We start from the raw sequence: 18,741 nt of genomic DNA on the forward strand, positions 1-18,741 counted from the left end.
TTTTTAAAAGGTTATAGAAGCACAAAACTATCATATACTTACTACTGGAGGGCTGTATCTTTAATGAGGCTCTTTGGAAAAGAACCTGGTGTTACCTCCTAGTTTATTATGCTAGAGAAACCTGAATGTGTACAGTAGGAGACTGGTACGAGAATGTTTGTAGCAGCGTAGTTTTTAATGACAAAAACTGAAACCATGTCCACTGATGGAAGAATAGAGTCATATATTGTAGTGTCTTCAAGTGGATACCATACCGCAGGGAGAGTAAATAAATGATAGTCATGTTGGTCATAATCTGGAGGAGCCACAAAATGGTGTTGAGAAAAGTCACTGGAGAACATACAGTATGATTTCAATTATATGAAGTTTACAAACAGGTAAAAATTAATAAATTGTTTAGGGATGACTGGAAAAACTGTAAAGAAAAAAGGGAATGTTTAATCCAAAATTCTGAATAGTGGTTACTTTTGGGAGATGAGGGAAGAGAAACAGCTTCAGAGTTACTAGAATTGCATTTCTTAAGCTAATTGATAGATACATGGGTGTTTGATTTATTATACTTACATTGTCTTATATCTTCTGAATACCCTTGTATGTCTTATATCTTCAAAATACTTATTAAAATAAGCAAAAATAATCTGAAACTTAATCTTTTCTTATTTTCATCCTTATTTTTCTTCATTCCAACACAGATTATCTTGTTTTATGTTTTTTTTTTTTTTTTTGACTGAACTTAGGAATTAGACAACTGCTTACTTTTGTGTTAAATAGTTTAAAAGATCAGATGGGCCAGATGCAGTGACTTATGCCTGTAATCTCAGCACTTTGGGAGGCCAAGGCAGGAGGATCACTTGAGCTCAAAAGTTTGGGATCAGCCTGGGCAACATAGTGAAACCTTGTCTCTGTTTAAAAAAAAAAGTCAGGATGCTTTTTAAGATAAAGGAGGCTGGGCATGGTGGCCCATGCCTGTAATCTCAGCATTTTTGGAGGCTAAAGCGGGCGGATCACTTGAGGCCAGGAGTTCGAGACCAGTCTGGCCAACATAGCAAAACCCCGTCTCTACTAAAAATATAAAAATTAGCTGTGCCTGTAATCCCAGGCTACTCGGGAGGCTGAGGCAGGCAAATTGCTTGAATCCGGGAGGCAAAGGTTGCAGTGAGCTGAGATCATGCCACTGCACTCCAGCCTGGGTGTCAGAGTGAGCTTTTTCTCCAAAAATAAATAAATAAATAAATAAATAAATAGCTGACTTTAGGAAATAAAAAGCAAGGCTTACTCAACATTGCAAAGAAGTGGGTCATAGGCATTAATAGAGACTGAATGTTGTAGTTGGATTTAGACAGATTAGGTTCACCATCCCTATAAATGATCCCTGGCAGTGATTTACTGTTGCTGCTCCCACTACCACTCATGATGCTAATAATGGGGAGATGCTATTTATTTTGAGCTTTATTGTGGACACAAGCCCTTCTCATGCCCACTTAGTCATGAAGAAAACAGGAGCTCAGGGTGCCTAGAACAGCATAGCCAGTTCTTGGCAGAGTTAGGATTTGAACCTAGGTCTTATCTGACTTTGGATTTCGTGCTCTTAACCCTGTTACACTATACTGAGGCAGTCAGATGAGTTTAGCCTAAAGATCATATAAGGGGAGACAGGCTAGATTCAGATGTCTGAAAAATAAATTGTAGAAGGGGGTTAGGATTTGTTCTCTGTTTCATACTAGAGGCAGTGGTGACAAACACAGGAAAACAGATTTATTCTCAGTGCTAGGAAGAACATTTTAATTCTTAAGTCTCTCCAGCAGCTGTTTATCGCAGTGCTTCAGCACCCGTGACAAGGTAGGCTCTCAGCGAGTAGGTGGCCATTTCTTTCCTGAATGAAGAAATGAGGGAGGCTGGGGTGTGCATCCCCATCACTGAAGCTAGAACAAGCAGACCCTGGGTATGCTTCTGTTTGGGCCACTACAGAAGAGATCACTGTGTGGGTTAGGAAGCTGGACTAAACACTTTAAGTCCTTTTCAACAAACACTCAGTTCCACCTATCTGACCCTAGTTAGGATTCTGGGTTTCTTAACCCAGTAGTAAATGTATTTAAACTTAATCTTTAGGAAGCCTTTTGAGCCTATACCAAAATCATTACAAAAACTAGATTGAATATTATTGAGGACGGGACTTTTTTACTGCTGTATTCCTAGTATTTGGCACATGCTGCATAATCATATGTAGCATATAATTAGTGTGAACTAAATATGCATTGAATGAATTACTCTGGAGAGAAAAACATACTGTGGAAGAGGCAAACCAACTAGGGCAATGAGGATGTGGTGTTGTAGAGACTTAAAAAATGGATTATGCTGGGCACAGTGGCTCACACCTATAATCCTAGCATTTTGGGAGGCTGAGGCAGGATGATTGCTTGAGCTCAGGAGTTCAAGACCAGCCTGAGCAACTTAGTGAAACCCCGTCTCTACCAAAATAAAAAAAATAGCCAGGCTTAATGACTTGTGCCTGTAGTCCCAGCTACTCAGGAGGCTGAGGTGTATGGATCATTTGAGCCAGGAGGTTGAAAGGATCAAGCAGTAACGAAGAGATTGCTGACATTGTGATTTTTATGATTGTTCACCATTCTACAGGTTTTAATTATTTATTTATTTATTTATTTACTATTTTGAGACAGGATCTCTGTCTGTCACCCAGGCTAGAGTGCAGTGGCACCATCCTGACTCGCTGCATTCTCTGCCTCCTGGGTGCCAGTGATTCTTGTGCCTCAGCCACCTGAGTGGCTTGGACTATGGGCACCCACCACCACACATGGCTAAGTTTTATATCAGATAGATAGATAGATAGATAGATAGATACTTTTTTTTTTTTTTTTTTTTGAGACAGAGTCTCACTGTGTCGCCCAGGCTGGAGTTCAGTGGCGCAATCTCGGCTCACTGCAACGTCCGCCTCCTGGGTTCAAGCGATTTTCCTGCCTCAGTCTCCAAAGTAGCTAGGCCCTACAGTTGCGTGCCACCACACCCAGCTAACTTTTGCGTTTTTTAGTAGAGACAGGGTTTCACCATGTTGGTCAGGCTGGTCTCGAACTCCTGACCTTGTGATCCACCCACCTCGGTGTTGCCAAGTCCTGGGATTACAGGTGTGAGCCACTGTACCTGGCCTGTATTTTATACTTTTTAGTAGAGACAGAGTTTCACCATGTCAGCCAGGCTGGTCTCAAACTCCTGGCCTCAAGTGATCCATCTGCCTTGGCCTCCCAAAATGCTGGGATTATAGGCATGAGCCACAGTGCCTGGCCTAGGTGTTAAGTATTTTTAAAAATTTATTTTGTCAATGCCTACTGCAGCAAGGGGAAAAACAAGGACATTCTGTTTGACATTTTAAAAGTAAGTTTTGGCCAGGCACAATGGCTCATGCCTGTAATCCCAGCACTTTGAGAGGCCAGCACAGGCAGATCACTTGAGCCCAGGAGTTTTAGAGACCAGCCTGGCCAGCATGGTGAAACCCTGTCTCTATACAAAACACAAAAATTAGCTGGTCATGATGTCGTGTGCTTGTAGTCCCAGCTACTCGGGAGGCTGAGGTGGGAGGATCACTTGAGCCTGGGAGACAGAAGTTGCAGTGAGCCTTGATCATGCCACTGCACTCCAGCCTGGGCAACAGTGTGAGACCCTATCTCACAAAAAAAATGTAAGTTTTGGTTTTCATTATCGTATCCCTGAGGAGTGACACCTTTTTGCCTGTAACACTGGTAGCCACCAGAAAGTACAATAGAGTAACCCATTGATAATTTATTGACCTGTCAGAAGGCTAGTGTGGAACTGTTTTTTTCCTGTATAAAGTCAGTTATCATGAACGTGAGCAAGAAGCACTTTATGTACATGATAAATTAGTTCAGTATAATGATGGAAAGCTTCCACTACCCCTTGGCTTCATGACAGGCATTGTGTGTGGATGCTTGCCTACATAGCTCACTCAGTGTTCTCAATAAACCCATGAGTTTGTAGCCTGAAAGAGATGCAAATAATTTCACTCGGATCTTTGAGCTAATTCAGTCTCGTTTTCCCCACAGACCAGAGTGAACTCCGAGCAGGAACACTTCCTCATTGTACCTTTTGGGCTTCTTTATAGTGAAGTGACTGCATCCAGTTTGGTAAGAACGTCCTTCTCTTTAGCAGCTTTTATGTGCAGGTCATATTAGGTCATTAAACATTTTCAGATCAGCTAAATAAATAAAACCCAAGAAACAAGAAAGAGCCCATGTTTTGTATGATTAGTTCAGTTAGAGAAAAACCTTTGAAAGAACTTAGAAACATTGTAACCTTGGGTTTGAATAGTTTCTAGTTAGAGTAATTTGAAGTCCTCATGGGGTGGGGTGCGGTGGCTTATGCCTGTAATTCCAGCACTTTGGTAGGTCAATGCAGGCGAATTGCTGAGTCCAGAAGTTTGAGACCAGCTTGGCCAACATGGCGAAATCCCAACTCTACAAAAAAATACAAAAATTAGCTGGACCTGGTGGTGCGCGCCTATAGTCCGATACCCGGGAGGCTGAGGTGGGAAGATTGTATGAACCTGGGAGGTGGAGGCTGCACTGAGCCGAGATTGCACCACTGCACTCCAGCCTGAGTAATAGAGCCAGACACTATCTCAAAAAAAAAAAAAAAGAGAAATGAAGTCCTCTTGATATTTTAAATTTTTGTTTATTTATTTTCAGGTCAAGATCAATCTACAAGGAGACATAGTAGATCGTGGAAGCACTAATCTGGGAGTCAATCAAGCTGGCTTCACCTTACACTCTGCAATTTACGCTGCACGCCCGGACGTGAAGTGCGTCGTGCACATTCACACCCCAGCAGGGGCTGCGGTAAGTGGCTCTCCTGGTAGCATCTCAGGTTTAAAGCTGCTTAGTGAGAGGTGCTGCACGTTTCCTCTGAATTGCCCTTCCTTGTTTATAGTCAGTATAACTAATTTTGTTAAATCTAACAAAAAAGTTTTACCATTAAGTTCGACATTCTTAAAATAATTTTTTTTCCTTTTAAGGGATCCATATATCCCATTTAATTTTGAAAAACATGTAATAAGTCTGAAAATGCCTATTAGATTTAACCATTAGGAAATTATGTCTGGACCTGGTGGCTCATGCCTAATCCAACACTTCGGGATGCTGAGTTGGGAGGATTGCTGAGCCCAGGAGTTAGAGACCACCCTGAGCAACATAGTGAGACCCCATCTCTACAAAAATAATTTAAAATTTACCAGGTATGGTGGTGCATGCCTGTAGTCCCAGCTACTTGGGAGGCTGAGGTGGGAACATGTTTTCAGCCAAGGAGTTTGAGATTTCAGTGAGCTATGGTCGTGCCACTGAATTCTAGCCTGGGTGGGTGACAGAGTAAGATGTTGTCTCAACAAAAATTAAATAACAGTAAATAAACAAAAGAAAATCATAGAGACTTGAGGGAGAGGTAGGTAAGATTTCAGGGTGTCGAAGACTGGGGAAGTGCAAAATGACGGCCATAAGCAGGCACCTTTTAGAGAAGAAACATGGGAAAAGGAGAGGGCAAGCTAGGGTGCTGTGGACTCAGGGAAGGGTTTTTAGGGTGCGGGAGAGTTGAACATGAGGATAGTCTGTGGGGATAAGCTGGGGAAAGGGAGAGGTTGAGGCCTAGAAACCAACCTGTCCAGGCCCCCATAGCCATCCAGTGGGACCCAGTCTGGATTGTGATGGGGAGAAGAAGAAAAGGAGCGGCTAGGGGAAGAGACATAGGCAGTGCAGGCTGTTGTGAGGCTTGGCTTCCCAGCTGCTTGGGAACCCTCTTCAGCTTTGCACCAAGCCTTGTCCCTTCTGGTGTGAATGGGCCACCCTGACAAAGCCCCAAACCCCTCCTTATGAAAGCAGACATGTGGGCTCAATGTCATGTGAAAGCGCAGTACTTGAGAAGCTTGCTTTTTATCACCTATTTTATATAAGGACTTTTTGGTTTTATTCGTGTTTATTGTACAGCAGATGACCTCATTGATTCAGTAATGCTGTATTGATCTTGTTTTTTTTTTTTGAGATGGAGTCTTGCTCTGTCATGTGAACTGGAGTGCATTGGGCACAGTCTCAGCTCACTGCAACCTCCGCCCCTCGGGTTCAAGTGATTCTCTTGCCTTGGCCTCCCAAGTAGCTGGAACTACAGGTGCAAACCACCATGCCCTGCTAATTTTTGTGTTTTTGGTAGAGATGGGGTTTCACCATGTTGGTCAGGCTGGTCTTGAACTCCTGACCTCAAGTGATTTGCCCACCTCAACCTCCCAAAGTGCTGGGATTACAGGTGCGAGCCACCACTCCCAACCTGATGTTTTAATGTCTCGTGTGTTGGATTATTTAGTTGAATATTTCCCCTAGTATATTTCACTTTGAATATATGGTTCTTATGTCAACATCGTGGTTTTATTAGATACATTATTGTGTGAATGATACGATTTTTTTTTCCTGAAAGAATGCATGTCACTCCAGCCACTAAAATGTTTATGGATTTTTAAGAACTATTAAAGGTACCTTTGACAGTATGGTTATGAACAGCTATCATGTAATGTGTTTTTGTTTGTTTTTTTTGAGATAGGGTCTCATTCTGTCACCCAGGCTGGAGTGCAGTGGCACGATCTTGGCTCACTGCAACTTCCACCTCCCAGGTTCAAATGATTCTCTCACCTCAGCCTCCGGAGTAGCTGAGACTACACGTGTGTCACCACACCCTGTGAATTTTTGTATTTTTTGGTGGAGACAGGGTTTCACCATGTTGACCAGGCTGGTCTCCAACTCCTTACTTCAAGTGATCTGCCTGCCTCAGCCTCCCAAATTCCTGGATTTGTGGGCATGAGCCACTGTGCTCAGCCTGTTTTTAAGATTATCAAAATATTTTTGCTTGGTAAGGAAATTTCTACTTGTTTGAGAGCTGATACTATGCAAGGAGTTAAATATGGTGGTGTCTTTTTAGATTAACTTTTCTCTATCGAATTGTTATGCCTAAAGTTAGTTTTTGAATCTTTGGGGCATGTTAATCTAGGGTCATAATGTTGCTGTCTATAGGTCTTGTCTTTAGAAGACCTTCAAAAATGGCCTATTCTGAGACCACTTTGGGGAATTTTAGGAAACTTAAGGACTGTATGAACACTTAGATTTTTCTCTTTGAGACTGAATTTTACTCACATACATGTAGAGAAATTATTTAAGTGTACCAAACTTGTATAAATTTGCTTTCATCTAATTTTTAGGTGTTTTTGTCATATCTACAACCTAAGATAAAAAGTACACAAAAGCTTCGGAGCACTTGGAAAACCTCTTCCTTTTTTTTTTTTTTGCCCAGGCTGGCTTCAAATTCCTGGGTTTATGATTCCTCCTGCCTCAGCCTCTTGAGTAGCCTCTTGACTTCACAGGTTCATGTCGTCACACCTGGCTAATTTAAAAATATTATTTGTAGAGGCGGGGGTCTTCCTGTGCTGACCCTGAACTTCTGGGCTCAAGCGATCCACCTGCCTTAGCCTCTTGAGTAGTTGGGATTACGGGTGTGAGCAACCATACCGGACTGGAATCCTTCTTTTGAAATTCATTCAGTGCAAGGAGTCTGTGCTCTGCTCCTTGCATTAGACACAGTGCTCATTGTATAACTAAATCCAGGTTTACACAGCATTTATAATCAGTGAGAAAAAGTCTAGAAAGATGTGGATTTTCTTTTGAGGCTCTGCCAGTTTGGTGATAGCTTTTGTTTTTAAGTGTGAATTGTTAGCACTGGAAGTCAGGTTATTTTATCTTAAGTTCGTAGATTGATTTATTTTCAAGAAGACAACAAAATAAACATTTCCCTTCCCATTTTATTTCTGTGAGGAAAGCATTTACCATGTCATCAGTCATTGTGTAACCCTGGCTTTTCCTTCTCATGACGACCATTTGGTCTCTAGGTCTCTGCGATGAAATGTGGCCTCTTGCCAATCTCCCCAGAGGCGCTTTCCCTTGGAGAAGTGGCTTATCATGACTACCATGGCATTCTGGTGGATGAAGAGGAAAAAGTTTTGATTCAGAAAAATCTGGGGCCTAAAAGCAAGGTCAGTAGGCGTCTAATCTGGTATTTAAATTATAGCAGAAGGAAGAATAAAGCAAAGGACCAGTCTTCTTGCCCAGCTTCATAGAGCACTCCTGCTTCTCCTCAGGTGCTTATTCTCCGGAACCACGGGCTTGTGTCAGTTGGAGAGAGCGTTGAGGAGGCCTTCTATTACATCCATAACCTTGTGGTTGCCTGTGAGATCCAGGTAGGGGACAGCCATTTGAATCGCTGTTTATTTAATGTGTCTGGGGTTCACATAGACTTTTTGATTTTCGTCTAGTAGGAGAGGAGTCTTTGAGCAATCTCTTTGCCAAAGATAAGCTCATGGATTTGGGACTTGATCAGGACAAATGCTGTTTTGCTGATTTAAGTTGGCAAAGGATTACTGGACTTTTCATTTCTAATTTCTTTATTTTCCAATATGTCAGTCACTACCATTTATGGAGTACTGGTGTGTGCCAGGCCTGGCATCAGGTGCTTAGCGCATGTCATCTCATACATGATGTCACATGACCCCCACAGCACTCTTTTTGAAAAAGCAGGCATAGAGAAGTAGATACTCAGAGACTTGCCTGTGTCTTAACAGCTGTGAGTGCCCTTCCGCTCTGTCAGCTCTTAGTTCACATTCTTCCTTCCGCTTCTAGACTTACGTCTCTGGGGTAGTGAGGTCCCAAGTCCTTTGTAAGATCCCGAAAGGTGCTCTATTTTCTCATTTCTCTGCCAACTTTGGGTTCCCAATATATATTTTTTTCCCTCATAACTTTCTTGGAGTAAGTGCCCAATATTTTTGTCATGCTAAAGAAAAAATTCTGAAAGTAACCTTGTGATCAGTCTATCACTATCCATTCTAAGAGATTTGGTTTTTTTTTTGAAACCTGCATTTTTATTCAAGTTGTCTGATCCTCTTGATCTCAGTAAAGAACTGAAGCCATGGTGTGTGTTTGTTTTGGAAAAGGTTCGAACTCTGGCCAGTGCAGGAGGACCAGACAACTTAGTCCTGCTGAATCCTGAGAAGTACAAAGCCAAATCCCGTTCCCCAGGCTCTCCGGTAGGGGAAGGCACTGGATCGCCTCCCAAGTGGCAGATTGGTGAGCAGGAATTTGAAGCCCTCATGCGGATGCTTGATAATCTGGTAAGAATGGTGCCACCACTTGATGATAAACCTTTTGTTCTAAAAGCACCAGTGTTGGTGTTCTCATGGCAAGTGACATTGCTGTCTTTATGCAGTATCCGAATACTTTCACCCTCAAAATCATGAAGAAGCACTGGGGTTGTTTAACTTCTAAGGTAAATTACAGTAAAATATAGAGGTGAAGGTTTCTGGTATCATTTTCTTTTTTTTTTTTGAGACCGAATCTCCCTCTTTTGCCAAGTCTGGAGTGCAGTCGTGTGATCTCGGCTCACTGCAGTCTCTGCCTCCCAGGTTCAAGCGATTCTCCTGCCTCAGCCTCCCAAATAGCTAGGACTACAGGCACACGCTACCACACGTGGCTTATTTTTGCATTTTTACTAGAGACGGGGTTTCACTGTGTTAGCCAGGATGGTCTCGATCTCCTGACCTCATGGTCCGCCCACCTTGGCCTCCCAAAGTGCTGGGATTGCATGTGTGAGCCAGCACACCCAACCTATTTTGTGTTTTAAAGATGACCTTGTGTTTGGACTCAGTGAGGGCAAGAGCACAGAGAATGTATAGACTGCTGGATGACCAGCTGTGTCAGCTCAGTCCCCGCCATCCCACAAGCAAGCAATAGAGGTGGGGCTTTTGAAATCAGTCAGTCAGGTATTTAGGCTTTTGTCTTAACAGCAGGTCCTAGCTGTTTGGGGCCAGGTTACTGTGTTCCATGAATATCCACTCCCTGTCCACCGTGAGGGAGCCCCTGAGCTGCTTATTGCATGGTCCAGAAGGCGGGCTTGTGGGTCCTCTAGCGCACAGGGAAAGTGAGCCCACACTGTGTTTCGAGGACACGCAGGCTATGTTCTGTGTTACTGGATTGCCATGAAGGATTTCATTCTTTTGCAAGGACTGGATAGAAAACTTTATGTAGAAGGTAGCCCTTGGAAATGACCACAAAGAATAGGTAGGATCTTAGCTTGAGTTTGAAAGCCTGGAACAAAAAAATGGATGAAAAACGATGAAGAGGCCACAGCACAGCTAAAGACATGGTAGTGGGGAGGTGGGAACATGCACTGTATGGTGTACCTTTCAGGTTCATCTTAATTTCACCAGAATCATTAAATACTCAGTTCCTAGAACTGTATTAGAACACTACCTTGGGGTCTTAGTCCCACGGCCACATCCTCAGACACAGGGCTCTGGAGCAGATCCCTTCCATGCTGCATGCCAGACCTCTTAGATGGGGGTCACTATGGTTCATCCTAACACCACATGACCTTACGAGGTGTAGATGCGAGGACATGTCAGTGTGGGGAGAGAAGGCTTCAGAGGGGCCAGTGAGTGTCCTTGTGTGCTGCCAGGCAGTACTGGACAAGTGGGCACATTCCAGCCTAAGAGAGGTGTGGCCCTTGGATCACAGATCACAGATGAGATGGGTGGCTTCAGGATGCAGGAAGTTTAACTTTCCTGAAGATTTTGGAATAAAAAGAATTCATAAATCTGATTTGGGCTATGCAAAATGTTCTTACTGAAATTCTTTGCACTTGGGAAGAATATTGTCTGCTAGAAGGGAAGAACTGAGAGTTTTCTGCCTGGGCATGATAGTCACAGGAGTAGACTCAGTCAGTGACCGAGGGCTGAACAGAGAAGGCAGAGTCTAGCATAACCTTTGAGTTCATGTAATCAATAAGATTGATGGCATTAATTGACTGTCTACTATTGAATCATGAATAGGACACAGTTCTTGCCCTCAGGAGTTTATGACCTAATAAGAGAGTTGGACAAACTAATCCCAAATGAGCCCTGCCCCTGTGATCTGTGAAGTCATAGGCATGATGAGAGCTTGCAGGCAAAGATGGGTGCCGATTTGTCAAGGAAGTAGGGAGAGGAACAAAAGCTCACAAAGAAGGCTGAATAAGCAGTTAGAGTTGGGTGGCCAGCCAGGGTAGTGAAGCTGCAGGGAATTCACAGCCAGAGAAAGCTTGAGGATGGGGCAGCCATGCCCTAGGTGTGTGCATCAGGAGCCAGGTCACGTGGCATGGCTGTGCAAAGTGGGGAGGTCTGGGGTTGGCCCAGTCATACCGGCCCTACCTCCTGGTAAACACGGCGACATTTCGCTGCTCTTCTACCTAAAGTCAGGTAAGGAAGGGGAGAGAAGAGGTCACAATGCACAGCAGCCACCACAGATGCAGAAGGCACATCCTAGAAGATAGAGAGAGGGAAGTCAAAATCAGGCAGAAACTGATTTGGTAGGGAAAGAAGATAAGGGAGAATAATTAGTAAGTAAAACATTCATTACAAAAAGTATGATGAATGTTTATTCAGTGTCTTTAATGTGCACGGATTACTTGTTTTAATATTAGAAGGCCATATAGTTTATAAGATATAAACTAGTTCCATTTTGGCCGGGCGCAGTGGCTCATGCCTGTAATCCCAGCACATTGGGAGGCTGAGGCGGGTGGATCACGAGGTCAGGAGTTCAAGACCAGCCTGACCAACGTGGTAAAACCCCGTCTCTACTAATCATACAAAAATTAGCCAGGCATGGTGAGGCATGCCTATAATCCCAGCTACTCAGGAGACTGAGACAGGAGAATCACTTGAATTGGGGAGGCGGAGGTTGCAGTGACCAAGATTGTGCCACTGCACAATTCCACCCTGGGCCACAAAAAGAAATAAACTAGACAGCAATCACTAATCATAGTCCATGTTTTAATTTAGCATCAGGATTGGCATATATGTTGTTTGCTAATAAATGAGTAGGGTAGAGAATAGTTGTCAATTTCCACACTATAATATATATTTCAGCCGAGCACAGTGGCTCACGCCTGTGATCCCAGTACTTCAGTAGGCTGACGTGGGAGACCAGGAGCTTAAGACCAGCCTGGGCGACATCGAGAGACTCCTCTCCAGGAAAAATAAAAGAGTTTTTAAAAAGAGAGATATACTTCATTTGAACTTTTACAGTTAGAAAACAGTGCTAAATTGTCCCTCCCCCCAAAAAATCAAAGATATAATTTCAGTTTCTTAAAGAAGGAGCAAATCCATATATTTCCTTCCCCGCTCCCCTCCCCTCCCCCTCATGATGAGATAGGATCTCATCATGTTGCCTAGGCTTGTGTTAAACTCCTGGGCTCAAGCAGTCCTCCCACCTCAGCCTCCCAAAGTGTTAGGATTACAGGTGTGAACTACCACACCTGACCCAAATCCATGTTTTTAACTATGAGCCAGATAGTAGTTCTAAGGTCTGAGTTACTTCTGATTTTGGTTTAACACCATTTAAAGGGGAAGAATAAACAAAAATCAATATGGTGTCAGGATAAAATGATGTTGATGAGTCCTGGGTGGTTTATTCTGAAATAATGGAGATTACTCAGAGTCCTGGCTCTTTAAGCAAGAGAAAACTTAATAAGAACTGTGTTTATCTGCAGATAGTCTTTTTATGGCAGAGTCGTTATCTTTTATTATTCCTCAACAAAGCATGCTCAGAAATGGGAAAACCACCAATACAGATATTTACCTTATCTTTCTGAGGAGAATTATGAAAATAAAACCCAAAACGACTCCATTAGTGATTTACCTTTTTTAAAAATGTAGGCCAGGCACAGTGGCTGACGCCTGTAATCCCAGCACTTTGGGAGGCTGAGGGGGAAGAATCGCTTGAGGTCAGAAATTCAAGACCACACTGGCCAACATGGTGAAACCGCTTCTCTACAAAAATTAGCTGGGCGTGGTAGTGCCTGTAATCCCAGCTACTTAGGAGGCTGAGGTGGAAGAATCGCTTGAACCCGGGAGGCAAAGGTTGCAGTGAGCTGAGATGAAGCCACAGCACTCCAGCCTGGACAACAGAGCAAGACGTCATCTCAAAAAGAAAAAAGTATCATGGGAGGCTGAGGTTGCAGTGAGCCAAGATGGCGCCTCTGCACTCCAGCCTGGGCAACAAGCGAGACTCTGTCTCAAAAATAAATAAATAAAAATAAAAATAAAAAACTATATTGAAAGAGTGATTGGTAATGAAGGTGGCCCACAAAGAAGAGCAGTACCCAGAGGGGAGAGAGAGGTGAGAGGACTGTTTCTAGAGTGCCACAGTCAAGAGGGCACAGGCCAGTGAAGGGTCTTGTATGTCTGGCCCCATGCAGTTCTTCCAAGTCCTAATTCTCTTGTGATGTATTGTGACGGTGCTGTGAGTGACTTGGTTCAGGTATGAATCTGTAGCAGACAGCTCTTCAGCATCCTTTGTATTACCTCTCTGTGCTGTGCAACAAATCACTGCAGACCTGGCAGCTTCATACAGCAGCCATTTATTTCACAGCTTCTGTGGGACAGGAGTCCAGGCACAGTGAACTCAACCTAGCATCTCATAAAGGCTGCATTCAGGGTGTTGGCTAGTGTTGGGTTCTCATTAGGAGGCTTGACTCAGAGGATCCACGTCCAGGCTTCTCCAGACTGGGGACAGAATTCCTTTTCTTAAGGCTGAATCGTTCTTGGCAGCTTTGCTTCTTCAGAGTCAGCAGTGGAGAGAGAGACTCTTTTTTTTTTTTTTTAAATTATTTTCTAGTGTATGCTGGGGTGCAGGCGCATGGTAGACATCTGACAGCAACCAGCATACCCCTGAGACTGATCCTTAATGGCAGATATATCTGACAGCAATAATTGAAGTGAGAGAGACTCTTAGAAAACAGGTGCTACACTCTTCTGTGATTCAGCCCATCACCTTTGGTGAAGCAAGTCAGAGGTCTCATCCATGCTCAAGGTGGGAGGGGATTACAGGAGCTGGGGGGCCTGGGGCCACTATAAAGTCACCATGTGGTTGGGTCTGTCACACCTACCAAGTGCCAAGCACTGGCCAGGAGAGATGCAGGGGACACTGTCCCTGCCCTTAGAGATGCTGTCTGTGGGAGGACTCTGCTGACGAGTTGGTCCAGCAGAGGCTTTGTAAGTGGAGCTGTCTTTTACCACAGAGCACATGGTCATGAGGCAGAGCTGGAGGTGAATTTCAATGTTGTTATATTCAGACATAAAGCCATTTTGCTGAGAACCAGTTGTCATGAGATATTTACCTTACTTATCTAAAGATTATCATATTAAACTGTAACTTAAAAGGTAAAAATATATTAAGTAGGTTGATGAATATAACCTGCTCGGTAGCTGGCAGCAAGTAAGCCCTGTTTGGGTTTTCAACTTTAACTTTTTGTTGAAATAAATAAGCCCCAGGAGAGTGCACATACTGCAAGTATTCAGTTTGTTCATTTTTAAAAACTGAACCCCCTGTATAACCAGCAATCAATAAGAGCAATGGCAGCAGCACCGCAGAAGACCGCCAGCACCTCTTTCAGTCACTTGCCCTGTCCCAGGGGTGACAACTGGCCTGTCTCCCAGGACAACCAAAACAAAGGTTGCTTTGCATCTTCTGCACTTTTAACGAATGGAATTACACGATGTATGTTCTTTGCAGGTTGGTCTTTTTCACTCAGCATTGCCTTCAGGAGAGTCATCCATGTGGTTGGGTTAGAGCACAGTGTTCATTCTCATTGCTGTCGCACAGGCCACCATGCAGCCATTTCACTATCCATCTCCTATATGGATGGACTTTTGGGTTGTTTCCAATTGTGGTTTCCGAGGAGTGGGGCTGCTATTCACATTTTAGCCTGGCTTTTTGGGGTTGGGTATAACATGAGGAGTGGAATTGCTGAGTCATAGGGTATGCATGTGTTCAACCTTTATGGATACTTCCATGTGATTTTCCAAAGTGAAACCCTGTTTTGAGATCTGGAATATTGACTGTCTTTCCCTCTCCTTGGACCCTAGGGCTACAGAACTGGCTACCCTTACCGATACCCTGCTCTGAGAGAGAAGTCTAAAAAATACAGCGACGTGGAGGTTCCTGCTAGTGTCACAGGTTATTCCTTTGCTAGTGACGGTGATTCGGGCACTTGCTCCCCTCTCAGACACAGTTTTCAGAAGCAGCAGCGGGAGAAGACAAGATGGCTGAACTCTGGCCGGGGTGATGAAGCTTCTGAGGAAGGGCAGAATGGAAGCAGTCCCAAGTCGAAGACTAAGGTGTGGACGAACATTACACACGATCACGTGAAACCCTTGCTGCAGTCTCTCTCGTCCGGTGTCTGCGTGCCAAGCTGTATTACCAACTGCTTGGTCTGTGCCTACCTTACTGTTCATAGTTAGATGACGTAGAGCAAGTTGGGTAGCTGGGGCTTCGGAGGCTTTGGGAATCCAGCCTTTCTGACCCTGATGTAAAGCGAACCTTCCTCATTCACTTTCTCATAGTCTGAACCTAAGTCCACTGAATGCATTACTAAAATTTGCATAATACTATCTGCTTGAAACTGCTTAAGATGTAATGTAATTCCACAATAGTTCCAGTATATCTCCATATATAGCAAAAATACAAAATAATTTACAGTATTAACCTACAAATAGGAGCTCTTCTCATTTAATTCAAATTGTATTCAGGGACTCTTAATACTTCATGCATAAAAAGACACTTCAGTCCTAAACCTGATATTTTAGTGTTGTGAACTCCAGTGGTTTCAAGTCCCTAAAGTTTCTTCTTTAAGTCTTCTGTGTTTTCTTAAGCAGTTTTTCTTCGTGGCTCCCTGGCGTGTTCTCTGCTGACCCTTGTCCCCTGCCTTAGTGTTATTCCCCTGCTTTCTATCCCAAAGCCTCCGAATGCGCACCCCCAGCTGCCCTCTGCATGGACTGTTGCATGTGAGTAGACGGCCATAGTGGTGAGTCGTCTTCTGACTCCTGCTGGGTGCGGCATGACCGAAGTGCAGCGCAGGCCATCTGCAGGCACCAGCGACAGACGCTGCAAGGGGTGCTCCGTTTCAGCGTTAATCCTGCTCAGTTACCGTTTGCCCTAAGAGGTGCTCCCATGTCCTGGTGCTGACACCTCCTCTGAAGATTGATCTTGACTCCTCCTGTAATTCACCTCTGACAGTCCACCCAGCTCTGCTTTAAACTATAGGAGAGACCCATTTCCAGAAGCCCCTGGAATGGAGGAGACAGGGGCTGAAGCAGACTCAACTATGCATGACGAGTTCTAGTGGAGTTCAGTTGAAATTAGATTAGATGCTCCTAAAACCATGGGCAACCAAATAAATAAAGTGGGACTTTCTTTTCCCCTTTATAACTGTGTTTTACATTATAGAGTTATTTAAAGAAAAAAAGTTTTATCTTCCCCAGGTGGTCCTGGTGTTTTCCTGACGCAGTTGGTGAGAAGCCTTCATGCTCCTGAGCAGCCGCGTCACTCTGGGCAGGGACCCTGTGTGGCCATGGGGCTCCGAGCGTGGGAGCGCATCTCTCTTCTCTCCTCCTGCACTCCTTGTCTCCTTTCCCCCCTCTCTCCCTGTGTCCCCCTTTTCTTTCATTTCATTTGTTTATTTTTCACTTGTTTCACTTGTTAAAGGAAGTGGGCCTTAGAAAACAAACAAACAAAAAAACCCAGAACACCTTTCTGCAGCTGACGTGAAGCACAGTGCTGAATTGCCATGAGGAATTTTTCCGAAGTGTTTAGGCGGCAGCGCGAGTTTTATTTACCATTAGCTTACAAAATGACTAGCTGCTTTAGGCCTTTTAGTCAATGTGTACATCCAAGAGGAGACCTTACTCCCATTTAAATGTGTTTCTTATTGTTCTGGAGTGATACAGATTCCATGCAGTGTACCCAGGTTGGTATATTTTAATTTATAATGATCATTGTTACTTTTTCAAATGTGTTCAAGCTTCTGAGGTTGCTGTTTGAATGTTCTGACTAAAAATGATTTTTACTAAAACGCTGGAGTTGTTTTTCTCTGAGAAGATAACATCAGTGAGTACCCACAGCTCCACGCCCATTTCACACTCTCCTCGCAGTGGCTCAGCATTGGACGGTTTTGTTGCTTTTTAAAAAGTTGTATGGTTTATGGCTATCTTATTGCCTCTCAAAAATATTCTGAAAGGCATAACATTTGCTCTCAAAGATGGGCTTGTTTTAATGTTCAGTGCCTACTCATGCCTTAGAATTTGATTAAAAATCTCACAATTGATTGGAGATCCCAAAAAAATTTATGAGTGGAAAGCTCAGCATGCCGATGAGATGCACTGATACTAAAGCAGCCTTTAAATATGAAGGACTCATGACGCGCTTCAGGTTTATTTGGGATATTTTTGTAACACTCAAAAATATTAAGTTATGTAAAATATTCGACATCACCAAACTCTTCTTCCAGGTAGCTACTGTGTAAGTGTTCATACAGTAATTTTCTTGGGTTGAAATAGTTATGCAGACAGTGCATTCTGATGCTGTCATTTTATTTTAATGCAAAACTTTGGTGATGCCCACTCTCGCCTCATGGTGCAGGCCCCTCCCTACCCCCAGGAAGTAGCATCACATGCTTTTCATGACCCTGTCATCTCATGCTTCCAGTTGGCTTTGGTGTTGGATGATTTTCAGAGTGGTGAACCAATGGTCTCTGAGGGACCTCACCTGCTGGTCCCAGGGGTTGTGGGGCTCAGCTCTGTCATCAGCCTGTGTTGTGACCCAGATTCAGCTGGGCTTTCCAGATGGTCCTTTTCCATCAGTTGTGACTTTGACTTCCACCATTAACTGGTCTTTAAGTGGCTGCATCGTGCTGCCATGACGACTCTGCTGAGTGACCCAGAAGATGTGGTCATTGGTTCAGTCCTCTCTGTGATGTTCAGTGCATGACCAGATGTGAAATAAACTGGACAGATTGGATGATATGTCACTTTGTCACTATTGTTGTCATAATTCTGACTTTTCAACTGTTCTTGATATTACAGTGGACTAAAGAGGATGGACATAGAACTTCCACCTCTGCTGTCCCTAACCTGTTTGTTCCATTGAACACTAACCCAAAAGAGGTCCAGGAGATGAGGAACAAGGTGCGTCCTGCGTCGATACTCACTGGGGGCTTGGGTGTGGGATTGGAAGGGATGCCTGCTGCTTCAAGGGGAGGGTGTGCTTGCTTCTAGCAGAGGACATCTGCTGCTGTTGCCACTGTTGTAACTGAAGCCATCTCCTCACACTGCTGCTGTTCTACCGCCAGTGTGAAATGTGAGCAGCAGACATGTTTTGGGCCCTGTTGATTCTTGAATGGATGTTTGCTCACAGGTCAGAATTGGAAGCTGCAAAACCTATTCTTAGCAAGAGCAGACTGCTGTCCCTGACTTGCAGGGTTCGTTCAAAGACTTGTGAGTGGCATTTGGTGTATCAGAGCAGGAGCCCTGCCAGTGCTCATGTCACTTGACGCTGGACATGCAGGGAATGTCTCCACCAAGTTAGTGACAGTGAGAGATATGTGCCTTGCCCAAGTGTCTGGAAGGTGTAGGGAGCTGGGAATAGTCTCCATCCCTGCAGACCCATGCCCCACTAAGCAGGCATGGCAGTCACTCAGAACACATGGGGCCATCCTGCCTGTATGGGGCGGGGGAGAGCTGAAGTGTAGCTTCCATGTGGCTGGGGCCCAAGGGGAAAAGCAGCATGGCTCTCAGGCAGCATGGCTGCTCACGACCTTGATGTG

At 44.1% G+C, this 18,741-nt stretch overlaps 1 protein-coding gene across 10 annotated transcripts in view; it reads left to right on the forward strand.

Annotated features, from left to right (window-relative positions):
• The window catches only part of ADD1 (adducin 1), an 89,512-nt gene that overhangs the window by 57,676 nt on the left and 13,095 nt on the right, over nucleotides 1-18,741 (forward strand). For 6 of the 10 annotated variants that reach the window (XM_012466846.3, XM_012466839.3, XM_012466847.2 and 3 more), the window contains exons 5-11: nucleotides 4,074-4,154; nucleotides 4,716-4,865; nucleotides 7,943-8,086; nucleotides 8,192-8,290; nucleotides 9,041-9,217; nucleotides 15,008-15,352; nucleotides 18,002-18,103. In XM_012466846.3, the coding sequence (XP_012322269.1) occupies nucleotides 4,074-4,154; nucleotides 4,716-4,865; nucleotides 7,943-8,086; nucleotides 8,192-8,290; nucleotides 9,041-9,217; nucleotides 15,008-15,352; nucleotides 18,002-18,103 (1,098 nt within the window). The remainder of the gene's footprint in view (nucleotides 1-4,073; nucleotides 4,155-4,715; nucleotides 4,866-7,942; nucleotides 8,087-8,191; nucleotides 8,291-9,040; nucleotides 9,218-15,007; nucleotides 15,353-18,001; nucleotides 18,104-18,741) is intronic. The other 4 variants (XM_064365429.1, XM_012466844.3, XM_012466850.2 and 1 more) reach the window with 1 other exon arrangement.

Source organism: Aotus nancymaae, unplaced genomic scaffold, assembly GCF_030222135.1.
Source record: "Aotus nancymaae isolate 86718 unplaced genomic scaffold, 86718_ANA_hifiasm-v0.15.2.pri h1tg000006l, whole genome shotgun sequence".
In the NCBI taxonomy this organism is placed as follows: domain Eukaryota; kingdom Metazoa; phylum Chordata; class Mammalia; order Primates; family Aotidae; genus Aotus; species Aotus nancymaae.